The 23,451-nt window shown below is 31.7% G+C and overlaps 2 protein-coding genes across 3 annotated transcripts; both read left to right on the forward strand.

Annotated features, from left to right (window-relative positions):
* Positions 1–590: 590 nt before the first annotated feature.
* Positions 591–6,217, forward strand: LOC144847676 (PHD finger protein 23-like). The gene is made up of 5 exons (XM_078704165.1): positions 591–749; positions 1,521–1,588; positions 1,842–1,934; positions 2,508–2,637; positions 3,377–6,217. Exons 1-5 carry the CDS (start codon positions 740–742, stop codon positions 3,610–3,612), a joined length of 537 nt encoding a protein of 178 aa, XP_078560291.1. The 5' UTR covers positions 591–739; the 3' UTR covers positions 3,613–6,217.
* A 363-nt stretch (positions 6,218–6,580) lies between these two features.
* Positions 6,581–23,310, forward strand: LOC144847621 (nck-associated protein 1-like). Of its 2 annotated transcripts, XM_078704075.1 has the most exons (30): positions 6,581–6,748; positions 7,342–7,452; positions 7,924–8,016; positions 8,285–8,341; positions 8,687–8,829; positions 9,491–9,581; positions 10,069–10,206; positions 10,539–10,610; positions 11,799–11,847; positions 12,261–12,414; positions 12,899–12,955; positions 13,098–13,194; positions 13,308–13,470; positions 13,633–13,724; positions 13,817–13,898; positions 14,398–14,602; positions 14,900–15,032; positions 16,557–16,676; positions 16,855–17,003; positions 17,472–17,603; positions 18,292–18,407; positions 18,828–18,930; positions 19,383–19,513; positions 19,824–19,921; positions 20,032–20,125; positions 20,391–20,473; positions 20,591–20,753; positions 21,081–21,304; positions 21,425–21,514; positions 21,872–23,310. In XM_078704075.1, exons 1-30 carry the CDS (start codon positions 6,644–6,646, stop codon positions 21,971–21,973), a joined length of 3,447 nt encoding a protein of 1,148 aa, XP_078560201.1. In that variant the 5' UTR covers positions 6,581–6,643; the 3' UTR covers positions 21,974–23,310. The 2 variants fall into 2 exon arrangements, with proteins under 2 accessions (XP_078560201.1, XP_078560202.1); XM_078704076.1 differs by lacking the exon at positions 10,539–10,610.
* Positions 23,311–23,451: the final 141 nt, after the last annotated feature.

Raw genomic sequence — 23,451 nt, forward strand, 5'->3', positions numbered from 1 at the left:
TGTGACTTGGTAAACTGTTCCAAATTTTGGGTCCTGCTACGGCGAACGAACGGTCAGCAAATGTCTTTCGTTTAGTTCGTGGGATTGTCAGGTTATAATTGCTGGTGCTTGAACGAGTACTGCGAGAAAGCTACAATTCTGTATGCCTACAGATGTCCTGTTCCTTTAAAAATTGACAACAGACAATCACCTCCCATCAGGGAAGTATGGACAATTACTACATATTACTTGATAATGTTTTAGTTCTGTATTGTCTGGAAAAGACCAATATAAGATTTGGTGTGGGGTACTGCGTGTATGTTCATATTGCATTAATGATTAGTTGGTGACTGGACAAATTGGATCTAATGGTTATGAATTTAAAAAATGCAAAAAAGGTCTGAAAGCGCTTTGAAAAAAAAAAAAAATTCTCTTAATCCCACTAAGCATACTACTTAGTATACTAGTAGTTACTACAATGATGGAGAATTTGTTCAAATGATTAGACAGTCTCCATAGAATAAAGGTGAATTAGAGAAAATTATAGAGGGGGTAGTTGCATTTTCTGCCAGTCTGTGACGTCAGGACTATTGACCTATGCAAATGAGGTTGACCTTGTATGTCAAGAAAGCGGTTACCGAAAGTGTCGAGAAAAGGTGAAAAAATACAGGAACAGTGTTGAAAAGAAGCAGAATTTGTCTTTAATTAAGTCATTTTTCTAGATTCAAGACTAACAGAGTGCACATGAATATATGCCGATATGTTATCAGGTAAAAGAAAATGTCTTCTTTTTGTAAATAAATAGTTTGCAGTCGTTTTCTAACCCACCTCTTTTCTTACTGCAACACTTCAGGCAACCAGCTGGCTGGAAGGACAAAATCAGCAATCACCTTTCAAAATATGTAGATTTAGTGTCAAAATATGTGTTATTATCACTAATATTTGTTGTTTATAAGTTCAGCATTGAAAACTGATTGTAATAATGTAGCATAGTATGCTTGAAAATTGGTATTATATCTGCTATTTCTAACGCAAACTTGGAACATATTTTGACAACAATTTGATGCGAGCCGTGGGTGTCTAGGCCTCTCGGACCCATTTACGCAGTGGACAATGGTAACATTTGGGCGTTGGAGAGAACAACAACTGCCGCTTCTCAGCATATTGACATTAGCGATTATAGTGTTTTTCCTATAGGTGAAGGGATTTAATTACAACTGTATGTTAGTTGATGTTATGGGTTACAGTGAATACCAGAAAAACTCTTACTAAACTTGATTGTTAAAATGTTTGATATGCAATACTTAAATTGTAATATAGAATATACTTTAGTTAGGGTAAATATCTGGAATGTATTTTTCCAGTACTGTAAATAAGATACAGTTTCCCCATAGATTTTTTATTTAATCATGTAATTGATTTGTATATTGTCTTTATTTGTTAATTGAGGGGGATCATCTTTTTTAATACCTAACATAATTCCTATTTATCAACCATCAATTTATATTCTAATTCACATATTTTGTTTACTAATTTCTTAGTTTCATCGCCCGTTTTGAAACGTCCATCTCCAATAAAAGAAGAAGTAGAAGACATTAATTATTTTGAGGTTAGTATTTATACATCATTTTTATAAACATTGTAACAAATATTAATTATAAACTTTATACTTATATTTTGCCGCACCAAATAGGATATCCATCGATCCAGTTGACTGTGTGGGAGAGTTTCTGGTTTCTGTTATTGGATAGTTGACTAGTTATAGGAGTAATCCCACTGTATATTTTCCATGTTGTAGACTATGTTCTTAGCTTTTCTTTGTAAAACAATTCTTAACGTTTTAACATTTATTTGATTTTCAGCATAATAAAACAAAGAAACGTCGGACAATGACAGATTTCAACACGTTTTGTACATGGGTGTTAGACTATGAGGCTTCACTTCAAAAGAGAGAGGTAAATTAGCAAATACGAGTATATAAAACCTAGAATATAAAGTATACAATTTAATATTATTTAAAGAGTTGAGTACTGTATCTTGGAAAATCATGGTAAATGTTACCAAAAACATGAAAAATTAAGATTAATAAAATAGACTTCGAATAGCCAATTTTCGCACTTTTAATAAAGTTAATCATTTCTATAGAAAAAAACAATTTTAAAAATAATGTTTTCACTTATAAAATAACACATACTATGTTTTTTTAATTACTATCCAACGTGTTAATATAATTATTATTTGTATTGTATGTATTTTTAATATATGTGTGGAGAATATTTATTGAATAAACGAATAAACAAAAAGGTTAAATTCAACCAAAAACCCATTAACTTCAATGTGACTATTTTTTTCTTTAAATTACAGTTTTTTAGGTCAATAATTTTTTTTTTATCCAATTTTAGATAAAGTGAATAACTATTATGGAACATCAAAATAGCATATTTAACAAACAAATTATGAACAAAAATATTTTTTGCAGGGGGACAATGTATCTTTAAATAAAACGGTGATAATTTTTCTCTTCACAGAAATCTCGAAACTACAAGCGTAGTCGTAGTCCTCAAGATAGTGAAGGGAACAGCATTGCAAGTGGATCGGAGATTAGTGTACCTTGCTTACCAACTAAGAGAATGCAGAGTCAAGGTTCAAAGAAACTCAGTAAGAGAAAAATCTTAGTTCAGAATCCAGATGCAATAGTATACAGATAATGAATGTTTATGGGTTGATTAGAGAGGGATATTTCATGAGAGAGTGAAATAGTCTCCCTATTCAACGAATACAAAATATTTCTTATTTGACACCTCTACTGTTTTAAAGTAAACTTTATTTAATTAATCATTTGCTTCTATATTGAATCAATGTTAAAACCTATATTTAAACTTAAAAGATATATCACATCCAAGTATTAATTTTTATTATATTACATTTTATGATAATAATTATAATGATGAGTAACAAGAAGACGAACAATTCTTAATTTATACCAAAATTATTTTTTTAGTTATTTTTCTTATTTAGTTTAACCCATGTTATGTAAATTTATATATTGTTATTTCTTTATTTTTTTTTTTATTTTTCCGTGTTGTTTAAATCTAGTCTTTGTTTGGGCATGTCTGTCACAAGCTTTTTGCTTTTTTGAACATGCCTTCTTCAATCATATTACCTTTCTTTACACCATTTTGCATACTGTTTTAATTTGAAGAAAATAAATGTTACTTTGAATTGAATTGAATATATAGAACCATTAAATATCACTTTAGTAAAAGTAATATTGAATGGCATATGATTTAATTAACCAATCAAATAGGATACACTCAGGTGTGTTGTAAAATTTAATCATGCCCTTTTTAGCGATGTTTTTTATATTCATATATTGCATCATTTTTGTTTCTTGCAGATGAAGATTGGGAACTAATAACGTGTTACTGCAGTAAACCATTTGCCGGACGCCCCATGATTGAATGTTCCGAATGCCTCACATGGATTCACTTATCATGCGCTAAAATCCGCAAAACAAGTGTTCCTGATATTTTTATTTGTACCAGATGCAGGGACTCTAAAGTTAAAGTACGCAAATCGTTCCGTGTTAGAGAGCCAAAGAAGCATTTTACTGAGCTCTATCCAAAAACATAGTTCTTGTGGTACTACAACTTTAGAGCGACAACGAGACAGGATAGCACATTTTCACAAGAATGAACATTTCGTGCAGCTGTTTTATTGTCCTTGTAAATATTATATATAAAAATATTTGATAGTTTAAGCAACTTTATCGAATGGGTAAAATCAGGTAAAGAAAAATGTCCCCTGAAAAGAAGACCAAAGAATCATAAATAATTAATTTTGATATCTGGACTGTAAAATGTTGGTGTCAAAAGTCCTACTTAAAAATGGCAACAAGTTTTAGGGGTAATTTTAAGACACATTAACAGAAAACATCACTGAAACACAGTCCCCAGTAAGGCATTCATATTTACATCTGCCAACCTGAATATAGAATTTTAACACAAACATTTTTTACAGTCCTGATAATCATAATATTTTGTTAAATTTCCAATCAAAATTTACATTAAATTTACTGATACTATGATTAATGATCTTAGAAATTCTATAACGTATGCTTTCTGATTCATTAGCCTTAATTAACTGCATTTAGTTCAAACCAAGAAAAGTTTCGATGTATTTTAAAAGTCAACTAATTTACTTGCTTGTGTTATTGCAAAATAAATACAAATATGATAAATTTATTTATAAATTCTTGTTGAGAACAATGTACAAATTATGCTACTGCAGTATTAACTGTATTTTGTTTGCCCTTTGACCTGTTTATGAAATTGGCAAACTTTTTCTGTGTAACACATTGTTTATTGCAGTGACTGCCTCATAAACTTCTACATTTAAACAAATCTAAAACCATGCATTACTGCAGTTTAATGTAGTATCTGCAGTAGAACAATTTGACATTATACCTTAAGCTCTGTCTACACTATCAAACTAGTTTGACAAAAAATGTGATGTGCTCAAATATGGTAGAGATATACCCAAATATGGTAGTGATATGCATCATGTCCATATATAGACATGTTACATTTGTTTTTCACATAAAGTTTGATAGTGTAGACAGAGCTTAAGGATGTCTTTACTTCATCTAATTTTCAGGGGACAAAACATCTTTAATATAGTTTATCAGTAGAAATATATTTGACTTCTTTATTTTACTCATTGTAAACTTAGTAATAACTTTTTTTTGCCTCAAGAGAAAAGGGCATACATTGTCAGGTCACCTATTTTTATTAAGACTTAATGCTTTTTCTAAATAGATTAAAACATAGTTTTCACATTAAAACAAGATCATCTCAGAAATGTTGGTGCTACATTTGACTTTATAATGTCCCTGTATAAAACATATAGAACACTGCCATTACTATTATCTTTATATGAATTATTTGTAGTAAGTCATTTCTTACAATGCTAGGTGCTGTAGCTTTTATAGACTGAAGCATGTACTGAAATTGTCCCAAAAAAAAAGTGTCATGTAAAGCTTGTCGTGTGCTTTATACCTGTCAGTAGCGTAACTGCTATGAGCACTCACTGGCTAAACCCAGTGCCCAAATATGGTAGTGATATAGACAAATGTGATGTGCCCATATATGACATATGTCCATATATGGGCACATCACATTTTGTTGTTGCATAAAGTTTGATAGTGTAGACAAGGCTTTAGGAGTGCTAAACCAGGGGCCCCATTTGCTATGAGTTACGCCACTGATACCCGTACCTTCATGAGTATATATAAAGCTATACTTAATTAACTCGCACTTCTATTGCTAGTGAGTCACTAGGTATAGAAGTGTCTCTCGGGTAACATACCATACAGTTGGAAAATTAGGGTAAGAGTTATTAACTGTACCTCATCACTGATCTTGAAAACTAGCGAGTTTTAGGTGTTTACAAAAGTAGTGTCATATGGATTGTTGTTTATAAGAAAATAATGATATAAGAATTTAAGAAAGTTTTTCATTGTAAGAAGTTGATTGCATTAAGTTGTAGACACATTATAGTCTATTACAAAGTACTATATTTAATATAGCTACAACAGTGTTTTTATCTTTATTTTTTTTTTCTTGTATATCTAAACACTTACTGTACATAACAAATATTTTGTTTATTTTAACTTATTTTATTTTAATTTCCCTCTTTTAGAACTCACTGTGTTTCTTAGAAACATTCTCTAAAAAAGACATTTTTCTGAAAATAAAGTTTGAACTTAAGGCCAATTATGTAACTAACTTGTCACATGTTTCACTCGATGGCTGCGAATAAAAATGTCAACAAATTGTAATTATGCAGTATATAAATGATTAAGTTTCAATAATAATAAAGAAGTAATTGCAAATTAAGTTTTTCAAAAAATAACATTTATGAATATATATATCTCTACTTATGCAAATAAGGTACGATAATTTAAAATGTTGGTTATTAAAATACTGCTGTATCAAATTGAAACAAAACGTTTCTTATTCATGAGCAACTCACAACATGTTCGCTTTTGTTAACTCCACTCCTCAGTACTCTAACAAATCATATCTCTCATTTTTATTTGTTTCCTTTATTTAACTGTATTATTTTATATTCTACTAGTGCCTTCAGTGTAGATGTACGTTAGTACTTTTATTTTATAATTATTTCAAGCTATTTATCATATACATAAAAGCAAATTGAATAAATTTAACAGGTTTGAAAGAAAGAGAAATATTTGTTTTTACTTTTAATATTCAGTATTTTGAATCTTTTCAGTTTGTATACGGCATAAATTGTTTGAAAAACATTATTGCACTTTCTATTGTTTTTATTCATTGATGACCAGAAATATTTACATTAATACAAAATAATGATTTTACTAAAATATTTTTTTTTAAACAAAAGAAATAAAAAAAGGTGTTACTTTTTCAAATAAAATTAATTGAGAAATTTAACAAATAATGGACGAATCCAAAAAGTAGTAGCCTCGTTTATCCAGAACCACCACGCCTAGGCTAGGCTTCCGCAACACAAACGTACCTACGATAAAAAGAGAGCCGCGACCGAGGCTGTTTCCGGGTTCACGACGGGGCGTTGATGGAGTTGATTTGAGTGTTGAAATTAGCTTGAAAACGTACCCAAAAACATGTCTCGACAGCTAAATCAGAGCCAGCAAAAGCTGGCTGAGAAATTGACAATCTTAAATGAGCGTGGCATTGGAATGGTTGCTCGCCTTTATAACATTAAAAAGGTAAAATCTGAATTCATAATTATGGCCTCCACTTTGTTTATTTTTAGGCCTGTCAGATAAGAATAGGTCGCAGATTAGAGTTGAGTGAGCAACTGATCCTGCATGTACTGTAGCATACACAGCTGCTGGCTATTATTAAAGAATAAGGCTAGCTAGGCACCTACAATATTCTCAATTTTTGTTGGCCAGGCATCAGAGCCTTATTATATATACAAGATAATTTTTTACTTACGATGCGCAATTTTAAATTGCACAAAAAACAATTATGACTAAATTTATTTAATTCCACTTTTCTTAACTTAATAATAATAAAAATAATAATATTAATATAATTTTGAAAAGATCCTCTGCAAGTATCTTCCGCAATTTCAAATTAAACAAAGAAGTTGCACAATTTTTAAATTTCACAAGTAAGCTTTTTAAATTGAGAATTAATTACGCAAATATTAATTATTAATGTGTACTTGTAGTGCATATCCCATCAGAAAATTAACAGTATTGCTTCGACGTGTATCTCATGATGCCTAGGTATATCAGCCACCATGAATAGCAAATCATTTCAATTAATCTTGAATTATAATTTTTTTTATCAGGCATGTCAAGATCCAAAATCAAAACCTCCATTCTTGTCCGAGAAGGCGTTAGAAGCATGTGTGAAAAAGATTGTTCATAAGTTTCCACAGACGGATATGAACAACGACCACGTCAGTTACTTTTGATTTATTTTAATTTTCCATTTAAACAACCAATCATATAATTTTTTTTTTTTGCTAGTAGGGAAGGATCTATCACTTCTATGTATTCACCGTACTATATAAGTTGGCAAATCGTACAGGACCGTATCATCCCATATTTGTGTGATTCCTGTTTAAAGACCAGCTTGTCCCATGTAGTCTGTAAATACCCTGAGCAACCATCTTCCCCGCATTTTGTGTAAATGATCATAAGAAATAACATATAGATTCGATATTTTTGTCTCTGCTTACCGTTACCACTCGTCTGTGTAAATAAATAGCGCTATGGTTTCCCTGAAGTTGATCATCATCTTAAGCCGTGTTTCATTTTTATTTACAACATGGATCTACCCGCAGTACCATTGTACTTTGGGTAGAATTATCACTACAAAACCTTACCATTGTTATTGTATTAATTCAATGTTTTTTTTTACTTAACAGGGTCAGTTAAATGCTGTAGATCATAGGAAAGGAGACATCATGAAAGTTCTCTCCATATATTACTTAACATTTAGAGATATTCTGGACTATAAGGTAGGTGTTTGGATTTAGTTATAGCGGTTAAATTAAATCGTGTTATCTTCTAAATGTTAGCATTTTTTTAAATGACAAATTATTCTATTATCCTATCATAAATGATTGATTCATGAAATGAGCCTATTAACATTGTTTGTAAGTTGTTGCGTTACGCATCTTCCTTTGTGCCTAGTAAAATATTAACACCAAACATGTACTGTAAAAAATGGGTGCAAATTTATATCCAATCCAATGCAAACCAATATTTATTGATTTTTTTGTATAGGATCATGTAGCCGAATTAATGGTGATTATTGATGCTTGTAACGTCCGGTTTGATATTGTAAGTTTACAAATTTATTACATTAAATAAAATGTTGAAAATCCTATAGTAATGCTCTGTCTTCACTATCAAACTAATTTGACAAACAAAGTGTGATGTGCCCAAATATGGTGGTGATATGACGACAACATGTCCATGGGCACATCACTTTTTTTTTTGTCAAATAAAGTTTAATGATGTAGACAGAGCTTTAGGCCTTAATACCTTCCAGTCTTGCAGTACTGATTTAAGAGCGTAAACATGTTTTTAAAAATATCTACTGCTTTTGTTATCCCAACGATAATATGATCATTTGTACTTTTGATAATAATATACTTATTGTGTGTTGACTCAATTATTTTGCAGACAACCAATTTTGATTTAACCAAGTGTTACCTGGACCTGGTCTGCATCTACATCTCCTTAATGATAATGCTAGCAAGAGTAGAAGATCGTAAGGCCATGTTGGGTCTTTACAACCAGGCTTATCATCTCTCCAATCACAAAGTGTAAGATAACATTTTGCTAATATATTTATATTTATATTACTCCTTATATGTAACCATCTCAAAGTTTAGTACGCTAGAGGTTACATACAACAACTTTCAGCTTAAAGCTCTGTCTACACTATCAATCAAACTAGTTTGACAAAAAAAATGTGATGTGCCCATATATGGACATGATGATATATATCACTACCATTATTTAGGCACATCACATGTTTATGTCAAACTAGTTTGATAGTGTAGACAGAGCTTAAGAAAGTAAGAGAATGACGGAGCTTTAAGGTCCCTTCATGTAGAGCTGCCACCACATGGGACTCATCCCTGTGTTGATTACCGTTTGAAAAGTTATGATGAGTGGATCTCTTTCTCACCACATAGTGGCTCATGATTTTTTTTTTTTTTTTTTTTTATCCAGAGTTCTAACATTGTTGTAGCGTAGCTTGTTAATTATTGTTATTAATTTTAAGCTTTATCTACACTACAGTATCAAACTAGTTTGACAAAAAGTGTGATGTGCCCAAATATGGTAGTGATATGTCCATGGATTATGGATACATCACACTTTTTTTGTCACATAAAATTTGATAGTGTAAACAGAGCTTTAGAGATTACTTCCTTTTCTCTTTTCATTTTAAATAACGTTTTTAAAATATTTTATTTATAGGGAACCTAATTTCCACCGGCTTGGCAAACTAATTGTTGATTTTGAACAACCAACAAGGAAGTTGTTGGAAGAATTCACGCCTCACACAAAGGTTACAATCATTTGTTTTTCCTTCTACTATATGTAATGATACTGTATGGTGGTTATACAGCATACAAATTTGTGTTTTTATATCTACATCGTAATTGTTGATATAAAGTTTGTGGTATACCATGTATATATAGTTCTGAACAGAACTGTTGAGTTTCTCGACGTTATATAATATACGTCGATTTTATAATTAATTAATATACATCGAGAGTGAGAATGTAAATGCCATTATGCATAGTAGTTTTACCTCTGTTTTATTTGTGTTGTAGTTAGAGCTGAATACTTGTTATTATAGTAAAATTATAATAATATTGAATAACAATAAAAGCTATCTAATGTCAGTTGTTTAATGGTTGTAAACGACAAAAAAAACAAATTCCGAACAGCTTTGTGTTATTGTCTGAACACATCAATAATATAGAGATATTTACATTGATTCAACATACAAATTATAATTTCTTCTCTTTTCTTCATATTTCTGTCAATAGTGCCTGAGTTCTGCACTGTTCTCTCTGGAAAAAATCTACCCACGTCGGAATCTTGGTGCTGAGCAATGGAGGGCACAAGAAATGTTGAGTATCATCACAAAACCTGCAGTAATGCTTAACCCAGCTCAAAGTGATACAGTAAGAAAATTGAAATGATGTGCCCATATATGGAAATGATGATGTCATATCACTACCGTATTTGGGCACATCACACTTTTTTTGTCAAATTAGTTTGATAGTGTAGACAGAGCTTTAGGCAAGATGCTTTACTCTCTTTGCCTCATAATTAAGTTGAGCTATACAGTGCTGCTAAAGAATATAAGTCCTTAGGTGGAATGATCTTTGTAAGATTTATTCTGCTGCAGTAACTGCAGCAAGCATTACAGTATTGTGTGCTATTCATTTACTGTTTGGTTTACTATATTATTCAAAGTATTGTAGTTCTTAAATTGACATTTTCTTTGCATCAGGAAGAACCGCGCCTTGTGGCCAATAGAAATAGTACAACGTCCATAGATTTCTATGGTTATTATAATAGACAGGTGGGCTGATTTACATAAATTTGCATAAAGCTGAATGACCTGCATTGGCATGGTTATATTATGGGTAATATGCTAGACATGTGGATTGATTTGCATACAGCTGAAAACCCTATATTTGGCATAGTTGCATTATGGGTATTTTATTACAGGTGGACTGATTTGCATAAAGCTGAAACCCCTATATTTGGCATAGTTGCGTTATGGGTATTTTATTACAGGTGGACTGATTTGCATATCCAAAAGTTGAATGACCTGCATTTTGCCTGATTACTTAATTCAAAATTGCATGTTTTTATTTTTATTCATTAACAGAAATGTTTGCCATAAACTCATAAGCAAGGAAGCATGTTGAGAGTATTTTTGATAAACAGTAGAACTCCTACCTTCAGGACCCAAAAAAGTGTCCCTGTAAAAGGGGGTCTCCTGAATAGGGGGGTCTCAAAAGAGGGGTTCTATTGTATGTTGATTTGACACTTTAAATATTATGAATACATTTAACTTTAAAATAATAATTATTAGAATAATAATTTACATCCTGCAACATTTTTGTTTTTTAAATAGATTAGGCATTAAGATATTTTTCATGTTATGAAATTATCATTCGACTTTACTATATACATGGGCATTATGACCAGAATGAGTTATAACCAGATATAGAGATACAATTACTATATATGGGCATTATGACATTAGTTTATAACCAAATATGGAGATACAATTACTATATATGGGCATTATGACATATGTTTATAACCAAATATGAATATACAATTACTACCGTATATATCTGGATTATGGCATAAGTTTATAACTAAATATGGAGATACAGTTACAATATATGGGCATTATGGCATATGGAGATAAAATTACTATATATGGGCATTATGACATAAGTTTATAACCAAATATGGAGATAAAATTACTATATATGGGCATTATGACATAAGTTTATAAGCAAATATGGAGATACTATACTATATATGAGGGCATTATGATATCAAGTCATGAATATGTATGATTTGTAACTGTTGATCTGTGGATAGTTTAAGAACTTTCTCCAGACAAATGGAAAGTAATTGACATTGGCATAAACATATACATATTACAGTACTGCCTTATGATAATATCAATCGTAAAATATATTAACTATATTTGTACCTAATTATAATATAATGGTTGTTTTAATAGATGCGTTGTGAATACTTTTCCTTGGATGCAATGGAGCGTTGGATTATTTGTAAGTTGGTTTCTATAAATTTCAAAATATTCAAATTCAAATTTCATTTATTCATGGTCAAACACAGTAAAATATAGTACATGGTTTGAAATTATTTTCGATAAAAGTTAAAATATCCACATAAAAAAAAATGAGTTTAAAAGGTTAAGATGTGGTAAAATACAGGTAAAACACATCTTTTAAAATACAAAATATACAGTAATCAAGATTGGTGTGTGTAAGTGTATAGCTGGCATAAAATTATCAACGTTTCCATATTTTATTTAATTTCCTCATTTATTCTATAAATAAACTCACACAAATGATTAAACATGTAATGTGTAAAAATACTGTACAAATTACCATAGAATGCTATGCTTTCTTGAGTAGTATACTGTGTGGAATTAATAATTGTCTTTTTTGTTATTGTGTAGTGGGTTTTATGGTGTGCCCTAACTTACTGAATCAACCTAGAGCTGTCCATCTGTGGAAGCCAGCACTGCAAGGTGGTTATTGTATCACTCTCTTCCGTGATGAAATCCTTACATTTCACAAATACATTGAAGTTTTCTTTGATTCTATCAAGGGGTGAGTACATCATCATTTTTTTTCTCCGAGAATAGCATCAGGTCACCTATCTCAAGCGTGGTTCCCGTTAAAACGCAATGCAACACAGTTATGTATTGATGCAAAGTGATGTATTGCATAATCACAAGTGGATAATGCCAACAGTGCTGCAAACATCGTTTGATGCAGCGCAAGGCAAAAAACACTGGAAAACATAGTATCCGGGGTGAACCAGGTCAAAGTCTACCTGCAAGTAACATTGACGCACGACAAGCAGGTTTGATTTCATGCAGGCGGCGGCAAACAAAATTATTGGAAGGGCATTTTCTTACGTTGTCAGTTGCATGCTAGTGAGAACCACGCTTCAATGCTTTTAATACATTATCTTACCTTTACTATATATGAAGTCATTTTTGGAGATGCCATTACTATATATGGGCATTATGATGCTTGATACTTGATATTTACAGCATGGATATAATGCCATTACTATGGTTTTTTTCAGGTATAACAAGAAAGCGGCCGAAGTCAAAGAATGCAGTATACATGCTTTACATAATGCGTAAGTTGCACATAAACAAACAAAACATTTATATGTATCATTATCTGAAATATACGGCATTTCTAGTTGTTCAAACCAGCTTTTTAAAACTTACCGTACATCTTGGTACATAATTACTACGTTCTTTCTATTTCAATTTCAGGCCGGAAGTACATCGCGAACGGCGCAAATATTTGAGAATGGCATTAAGAGAGTTGGTGACCATTCTTAGCGACCAGCCTGGACTCCTTGGTCCTAAGGTAGATATACAGTATACCGGTGGATTATTTATATAAGAACAACCAGTCTAAAATCGGCCAGAAAAAAGTCTGAAAAAATTAAAATTACAAATATTTAATTGTTTTCTCCCTAGGCATTGTACGTCTTTATGGCCCTGTCATTCACAAAGGACGAAATATTATGGCTTGTCAGACACTCTGAATACAGACCACCTAGGTCAAAGGTCAAGATTAACACTGACGATCTCGTAGATGAAAATCTTCCGGAGCTTTTATTCCTAGTGGAGGAATTACGCAGTAAGTATCAACAGATTATGGCAATTAACATTGCAGAATAGAATAAAAATTGCATTCTTAACTGTCAACTTGCCCAACTTTGGACTAGCGATTTTAATAATTTCAGAATAAAAAATGTTTTTTTCAGAATAAAAAATGTTTTTTTTTTATGTTATATTTCAGGTCTTGTTAAAAAATACAACCAGGTATTTCAACGTTATTATCTTCAGTACTTGAGGGGGTATGATGCCATTGTGCTGAACAACATTGTCAAGGTAAAATTATCGCATTTTTTTAGGTGTCTTGTTAAAATCTTTTTTGTATGTGGATGTTGTACATACAAATGAAATTGTTTTGTATTTTTTAGAGTCTAACTGTATGTCCTGAAGATGAGTCTGTTATCTTAACATCCTTCGTCAACACAATGGAAAGTCTTAGTGTGAAACAGAGTAAGTACTCACCCACTTTACATTGCTAGTATCAATCTGTACACATTAAACGGCGTATTAATAATTGTTACAGATTGTGTTGAGCATCAAGTTACTCAAACATACCCATTATTAGACTTGGTTCCCACTAGAGAGGCAAGGTGAGTTGATCAATGACAAGCGAGGGTTCGAATAATCCATCGCTTGTGATTGGTCAAATCACTTACGTTGCGTTACATCCTTACGTTGCGTTACGTCCTTGCGTTGCTTCTCTAGTGGGATCAATTTGTGATGACCGACCACCAAAGTGTCATGTTAATTCATTGTGTGCATGCCGGGATATTGTGACGTGTGTCCTCTCTCCCCAACTTGTCATAGTTTTGATGGTTTCTACAGTAGGTCTAGGTGACGACCAATGACATCGATTGACCTGACCTAGCTAGGTCGTCGCAATTCAAAAGCTCCCTATTATAGTGTAAATTGCTCATCTTAATTTAGCATGATCTTTTGTATCTCGTAGTTGAGGAAGGAGAAATCTTTGATTTCCGTGGATTCCGCCTGGATTGGTTCCGTCTGCAAGCCTACACCAGCGTCAGTAAAGCAACACTGATGTTGACTGACAACCAGGATCTTGGTAGAACAATGAATTCCATTGTCTTTCATACCATGATGGTGGATCATCTGGATGAACTTCTTCTGGAGACCTCTGATCTCAGCGTCTTCTGGTGAGTTCAAGTTTATCATATTTTGCATTCAAGGCAAATACTAAAGGTCTGTCTACACTATCAAACTTTATGTGACAAAAACATCTGCCTAAATATGGACATGATGATGTTATATCACTACCATATTTGCGCACATCACACTTTTTTGTCAATAGATTCAATTTTATCAATTGATAGTGTAGACAGAGGTTTACGCAAGAAAGTGTTCACTTTTCTGTAATTATTCTTATGAAGTTTGTAAATTTATAAATTACAGTTAAAATCAAAGACAGAAGATATGATTTCTTATTTTTTCAGTCACTTTGGCCGATTCTTTGAGAAGTCATTTGAACAAGGCCTTAAGGATTTTTCGCAGATACGCTACACCATTGCATACCCTCTCATATGCTCACATTTCATTGATTGTACTCACGACCTTTGCCCTGAAGAGGTAAGTTTGATTTCTTTTTATATCAAGGCAGTATTTGTTATCGTTATCTAAAAATGGAAAGGTTTTATTATCAGTAATAAATCTGTCTGTTTCCAAAATAAGTCAAATTGTCATCTATAATGTTAGTCATGTGGTAGGAACTATTTTTCATGTTATCAATGATTACTGTATTTTATTTGTAATGTATATTATTTGTAACTATTCGGTTTCCATTGTTTAAGTTTTAATTAATTTTTTTTTATTTGTCTCAAATCCAACGTTATTCTAATTTAAGGTTGACTTTCCCCCCCCAGTTAGGCTTAATAAAGTTGTCTGTCTGGCGTTTAAATTTTATAAATTTTTTCCCGCTTTTTATTTTATGTTTTGATGCGCAGTTTATTCAGTTATGATACGGTAATCTAAATAATTGTTTCAGAAAATGCCATGGGACTTCCGTGAAAACAAAACCTATTTCATGGATTTGGTAAGAAAAAAAAATGAATCCACCATTTGGATTGTTGGTTGCCCACCCTAAAGTTGTTCACAGTGTTTGGTTGCAATTTTTTAATTTGTAGTTGTTAAATTTGAGTTTAGTAGTTTTGTATCATTTTTTATTTTTTGTGAATTATATTATTTATTTAAGATCATTAGTCATAATGATGTATTTTAATTTTTTAGAAATTGAATGTTGTCACCAAAAAAAAACATAGCTTGAGTCTTTTCATTATTGAAAGAATGTCAGAAAGGTCAATTTCTTGACACCAAAATGAAGGCTGTTTAAAATAGGTCAAAGGTCATTAATTGATCATTCAAGCAGACAATAAATATCATGATTGCACCAACATAGTTACAATACATTTTAGAAACAAACAGTAATATTCTTTCATAGAGATATAAACGTCTCTTTTTGTGTGGTTGTTTTTGTTTTTATTTGTTCATTGCATTGTTTTTTTTTTCTGATTGTTTTGTCATGTGCATGAGATTTTAAATTTCTGATGTACTAGAAACAACATTTAAATAATGATTTGTTAAGAGAGCATGAAACACAGGGTTAACATGTGTAGGAATGGTTTGTGTTCTTAGATTTTTAGGAAAGGTAAATTTAGTTAGCTTTGGACAAATGTTTAAATTTAGCCCTCATGATGGAATGGAACAGTCCATGGTGCACTGCGCACCCCAAACATGAATTACCCTATTGTCTACAGATTGCCCCTTAATACTAAATAGCAACAATTGCTAATGGTTAATGATACAGTACTGCAATACTTGCATAATACAGTATAGGGTAACACATACCAAACATTGAAGACCTTATACACATTATGGAAATAATGTTTTAGTCTATCTGAACATTTTTGGATAGATAACCATATTCAACCTGGGAAAATGTAGTTAAAATAATTAAATATTTCTTGGGTGTTTTCCCAAGACGGTATGTTGCATGTAAGCACCAATCAGGCAGAAGGGTTTTGGAAAAAAATCAGCATTTTAATTAAGTTTTGCAATTTTTAACTTGTATGTTAAATAGTGTTGTTTTTTTAACAGCGTTATCACATTGGTGAAAGAAGTGTATCTGTGACCAATTTGTTCTTAGATGAAATGGCCAAGTCTGTGAAGAATGTTGTTACCAAGATCTGTTCAGAGCAGTGCACACTCAGTGACCAGGTAATACTATTCTCGGGAAAAGAAAACACTGTATTCCAGACACTTTCAGACAGATAGCTTCTTTAATTATTGTCATGGCCTTTTCTATTAGTGATATCAGAATCATATGTTATGAATGATGTGTGTTTTATGGTTTATATGGGTGATATTTTATATGTTATTATTTTCTTGAATGTAGCTTCTCCCAAAAAATGCAGCAATTGTTCTGGTTATTGACCTCCAAAAGAAGAATGCCATTAAAGAATTAAACAAGAAGTTAAAGAACGTCCAATCACCACGAAAACCTGGACTAGAAAGCTTCCGAAAAACCAGAGAAGACGTCACAGAGTAAGACCAAAAATTATGACATTCTTTTCAAACTTGATTTACGTTAAACTTTATTACTTTACCATATATTATTTATAGTGTATTATTGTTATTATTTGGGCAGTCAATGGTTTGTTATCTTTCAAAGAAACCATCAGAAAATATTTTTATGGTTTCTTATTAAAAATTAAACACTCTAACAATGTTCTGGTTATGTGCATTATGAGAAATGCCCTTTATGGCTCAACAATGCATGAAAACTGGCATTTTCAACTCTGAGATTTTTAATATATTTGCCAGCCATATAAGTCCATGAGTGATTGTTATTGTATCAATGTTTTGTATAGGTATGTATATAAAGAATTTGTTTATGTTATATTTTTATATGTGTAATGATTACAAAATAAAGAATAATTGAATATAAACAGTTGTAGAACACTCTGATTTTTTTACTCAGGAGCTAACATGTTTTTGTTTTTTTATTTATAGAATTGATGAACTTCACACTCAGCTAACAGAGCTTTGCTTCGCCATCAATTATTCATCATCCATCACTGTCTGGGATCATGTGTTCTCTCCAAGAGAATATCTCATTCAGCATCTTGAGTCTCGCTTCTCAAAGTAAGAGACAATTTGTTAATTTTGTACTCATCTCACATTTAAGCAGAATTTAGTTTAAGATCATATTCATCATTTATTCATGGTCAAACACAGTAAAATATGTTCATGGTTTGAAATTATTTCCGTTTGTTCAAAGATAAAAATTCACATAAAAATACAAAAGTGAGTTAAAGATTGTTAAAATATTTTAGCGATTCAAATCAAAAGAATGATTATCGCATAGTTTCAATTTTTCAATTTTATAACATTTATTTACTCTAACAATAAAAGATAATAAAGTACAATGCAATAATGATATAAGGCCAGAGTTTGAAGGTAGATGTCCTGGAAGATAAAGATAAACATCTTGTGTTAAGCGAGACTTAAAAAAAGAAATGATAACGAATCGGAAATAAAAAAAGATTAAATGGATAAATAAAAATGACTATATGGAAAAGACAAGATATCTGTATACAATAAACTAGTAGTAGAGACATACATACATTGTTGTGCATATCTATCTGGTTTAACGTAAAGAAATGTATACATACAGATGAAAACATAAAAAGAAAAGACAAGATTATTATAATTAACAGCAGTTAAAATCCCTCCTTTTTTACTTAGCAATGATCTTATTATTTTACATTCATGCTTCATCAGTAAATCAATACAATTTGTTTTAATTTCTAAATTAATTTCTGATTCACAGAGCCCTTGTGGGAATGATGATGTACAATCCGGACACAAAAGAAATAGCCAAGCCGTCTGAATTACTGCTTAGTGTTAAAACATACATGGGTGTATTACAGAGCATTGAGAATCAAGGTAAAATATATTGAACTTACACTACCTCCATAGATGTATTATACAACTTACTAGAGAGTTGTATTTAACTTACACTTCCTCCATAGATGTATTATACAACTTACTAGAGAATTGTATTTAAATTAGACTTACCTCCATAGATGTATTATACCACTTACTAGACAGACAACTCTAACACAGTCACAGCTGAAAGAGCAAGCCACCATTTAGAGGGACAATTGAGTATGGCTACATCGGCCAATCTGATGGCTCTATGACTACCTCATGCTGAGACTTAGTTTATAAAGCATGTGTTTTCATCCTGTAATTGTTGATATATTAGGTGCTGTTTGATAATATAGAATTAATGTTCTTTGCCTGCTGTGTTTATATATATATATAAGATATATTTGACACATGATATATTTATATTTTTTTTAGTTCATATTGATATAACTCGAGTGTTCAACAGTGTATTACTGCAGCAGACACAACAACAAGATGCACATGGTGAAAAGACAATAACACTCAACTACACAAACTGGTAAGTACGAAACTTGGAACTTTCAGTATTTTTATTCACGAAGCGGGATCTTCGAAGAGATACTTATATATATATAAACACATCAGGCAAAGAACATTAATTCCCAACCGCCCGGTGATATACTGAAATTTAATTAATTTGAAACGATAATATGGTGAAAAGACAATAACACTCAACTACACAAACTGGTAAGTACGAAACTTGAGTACTGAGTACTGTGCCTATGTCTCTATGTGCCTATCCTCTATGTGCCCTTGTGTCTACGTGTCTATGTCTATGTCTATATGTGCCTATGTGTATGTGCCCATGTCCCTATGTCTCCATGTCCCTATGTCTGTATGTGCCCATGTATCTATGTCTATGTCCATATGTCTATGTCAGTTCTCACAGTTTTGTCAATCTTGATTTATTTTCACTTGTGTTATAAAGTATTTTTCTTTTTTCCTATATAGGTATTTGGAGACATTGCTGCGCCGTGTGACTGCAGGCCAGATCTGCTACTCTCCCTACCAGAAGGCTTTTGTCAGCCTGGCTCCAGACCCACAGCTTCCATTCAATGCTGAGGAGTACACCGATATCACAGGTACCCTTAATATACATTCCTTCTAATTTGATTCATAACAAATCTGTAACAGACATGATCTATGATGGGAAGATGGCAAAATCAATATGATCACCACACCACATATATTTACAGTAGTTTAGTTCTCGACATTTCGATCAATATTATATAGATCGTCCTCTGGAGTGATTTTCGCCATGAAACAATATAAGATAATTTTCATTTTATCTTTTATTTCGGAAAAAATAATACAAAGTACAAAATTCTCCATAGTTCAATTAGTGTCAACATTATTATAATAATGATGGTTATAATGATGATTGTGTTTCAGAGTTACGGGCTTTGGCAGAATTGCTTGGTGCTTACGGAATGAAGTTTCTACGCGAGAGTTTGATGTGGCATATCGCAAGTCAGATTGGTGAGCTCAAGGTAATGTCAATGCAATAACATTTTCCACCATCTTGAATAACTTCTAAGAACAAAATACCTTTGGAAATAGTTCATACTTATTATTAATAATTATTTTTCTTTTCTGATAGAAATTGGTTGTAGAAAATCATGATGTTCTTCAGCAGCTCAGAACAAGTTTTGACCAGCCAGAGAAAATGACAGAACTCTTCCAACAACTTAAATGTAAGTTGATACAAATGATTAAACTTAAATATAACTTGCTATACCGTAGATGATTTGAAGCAACTACAAATTGTTTAGTCTTATATATGAGACATATTGTTATCAAAAATCTCAAACATCGTTTCTTTGAAGAATTGTTGCAATTCTTCCTTGACAAAGCTACTGTATACTACTTCTGTTCACTGCAGTTTATTCATAATCTCAGAGCTGCAATAATTACCATAGTTTTAATTAAAACTAATCATTTTTGTTGTCGTGTTTTTAGATGTTGATAACTTGATGACTCGACTGAACATTATTGGTGTCATTTTGGCTTTTAAGTGTCTCACTCAAGAGGCTTTAGCTGATGTAAGTTTAATTTGCATAAATCAATTAAAAACTATAATGTAATTAATTCTATATGCAAATATCTTATATTATTCTCTTTTAAATGCAATAAATACAAAATGGTTATTGACAATTTAGGTTCTGAGTATACGAGTACCGTTTCTTAACAACTCGGTCATCGACTTCCGTGAGCATGTGCCGGATGGTAGTTCCATGATCGTTAACGAGTTGGCTTCCAGTGTTGGTCTCTCTGTGAATGTAGACCCAGCACTTGTACGTGCTTTGCAATCCGAGAAAAGCAGTAAGTTGGTTTGTTTTCTTTATTGATTTTCCACATTATAAATCAACATTATTTACAAACAATAAAGTTGTAGTTAGTTACTACATTGAGTTATGTCTACATAAGAATATAAATCATTCAATTAAACCACACTATATTTTACTATAAAAACCAATAGAACATAAAGAAAAAAAAGTAGTATTCCTAATAAATATCTGTTGTGATAGATTGCATGATTGACACCAATTCTTAGTATAGCTTTAGACTCATAAATTTGTGTATGTTGAACTAATACTTGCAAATTTAAGAATGGATTTTATTTTTTATTATGTACAATTTTTATTTCAGTTGACCCTGATCAAGATTACAATTACTCGTGTCTCCTGATCGTGTTCATAGCATTGAGCTTACGAACGCTAGCAAAGAGTGAGCAGACAGTGTACAACTCTGTTCTGGATGCCCACCCCAACAACAGCCATTGTCTAGCTAAGGCTATTAACACTATCGCAGCATCACTGTTTGTTATACATAATAAGAATGACACAGAAGAGAGACTTCAAGAATTTCTTGCTGTAAGTCTATATTCTGATATGTTTAACATCCCATTGCACAGTTCTCTGTACTAGAGTAATAAAGAATATCATTTTGATTTCATTTATTTTAAAAAAAAATTTTTTATATTTTTGTTGTAGTTGGCATCATCAAGCCTACTTCGTCTTAGCCAAGAAACGGACAAAGTGTCAATGAAGGGTCGAGAGTCTGTCTACTTACTTCTGGATCAGGTATAGATCAATATTTTACATACTATACAAGATTACAGTATTATTATTGTCAGGGGCACAGCCAGCGATGAAATTAAGGCGGTCAACAAATGGTGGAACTTTGTGTCGATACATCGTTTGTTTCAATTTTTATGTTGATAAAATTGCGATTTGACAATTCATTGTGAGACGGACGATGTGTTCAAATTATTTTCTCCAAAAATTAGGGGTCAGGACCCTCATGACCCCCCACTGGCTGCGCTCCTGATAGCATAGTTTGTCACGTATAAGATTGTCATATTGCTATATTTACAATACAAATTTGTTTAAAATATTTAATTATTGTACAATCGTATAACATTTTTTTTTCCTTTGTAGATTGTGCAAGAATCGCCGTACTTAACGCAAGACTTGCTTGAATCCTGTTTTCCCTACGCTCTATTGAGACACGCATACCACGCAGTCATACAACATGAATAGAACACGCTACGTTCACAGTTTATTAATATTGCGATAGGTATAAATGATGAGCAATGCATGAAAACCGATCCCCTGCATTTTTTAATATGAAAACTCTCTTTGTCAAACAACCCAGAAGCTTTTTAAAACTCTGAGAAAATAGTATAGTTATTATTAAGCTTAAAATTTATTCTATAATACTGTTAAATATAAGGTACTACAGTGTTATTATTAATAGGGATACCTTCTAGGTCAGATCGTCCCCATAAAGGTCAATTTCCACAGACGGGCGGTAGCAGTAATAAAAATATAGAATCTATGTTATTTCTTATGACCATTTACACAAAACGCGGACAGGCGGTTTCTGCTCAGGATAGATATAATTCTGTTTGGGACAAGCTACGCAGTTTTCCGCTTACTATTAGCTCGTCTGTGCAATTTGACCTTAATAGGGGACTAGTGTCAACATATACATTGCCCTTGTTTTTTTCTCAGACAAGTGTTAATAGAGGTGTCACAAATGAGATTCTACTGTATTATCATCACAGCCACTGATCATAACTGGGCCCTCTGGGAGACCAGTCTTTGAAGAGGTCACCCAGTATAAATAAAATATTTCAATTCAACTCTTAGTATTCCTAATAAATATCTGTTGTGATAGATTGCATGATTGACCCCAAATAAAATATTTCAATTCAACTGATGTTTGCTCTTTATAAACAAATGTATTACATTTGCATTTTACTCTTAATTAAACCTAAAATAAACTATTAATGTGTACAGTATGATGTAAATAAATAATAAGAACATGGTACTTTCTATCATTTTCAAGTATTTTATACTTTGATATATTTATAGTTTTATTCATTTTTCAAAACTCCATTTAGATTTTATTTACTAGATTTGTTTATATTTTGCTTTCTTCTTGGAATTAAGAACTATTTAATATTATTATAATTGAACATAAAACTTTTGTTTTTGTGTATATAATTTAAATTTCTAAAAAGAACAAATAATTGTGTTGTAACATTTTGTTATAAGCTCTGTCTACACTATCAAACTTTATGTTACAAAAAATGTATGTGCCCATATATGATGATGTCATATCTCTACCATATTTGGGCACATCACACTTTTTTTGTCAAACTAGGATGATACTCCAGACTAGGCTTCAAATTATGAAAGCAAATTTTTGTATTTAATATACTATGTCACATAATTTCCTAGTAAAGAATTATTCTATTTTATGGTATTTTTTTTGTCTTAAAGACAAAACATAATTATACGTAAAAGTTTTTAAAGAAATGTTTCAATAATGTATATAGTCAATAAGGCAGAATAAAATAAATGTGACTAAATATACCTACATGTGACTATGTTTTCTGCTTTAAAAGAATTAACACAAATAGAAGAGAACACAAATAAAGAGTAAAATACTCTGAGGTTGATCAACCATCACAATAATTGGTTTGCAATGGTGGTGATATTAGCAACATAAT

This window comes from Antedon bifida, chromosome 7 (assembly GCF_963402885.1).
Source record: "Antedon bifida chromosome 7, ecAntBifi1.1, whole genome shotgun sequence".
Taxonomy (NCBI): Eukaryota; Metazoa; Echinodermata; class Crinoidea; order Comatulida; family Antedonidae; genus Antedon; species Antedon bifida.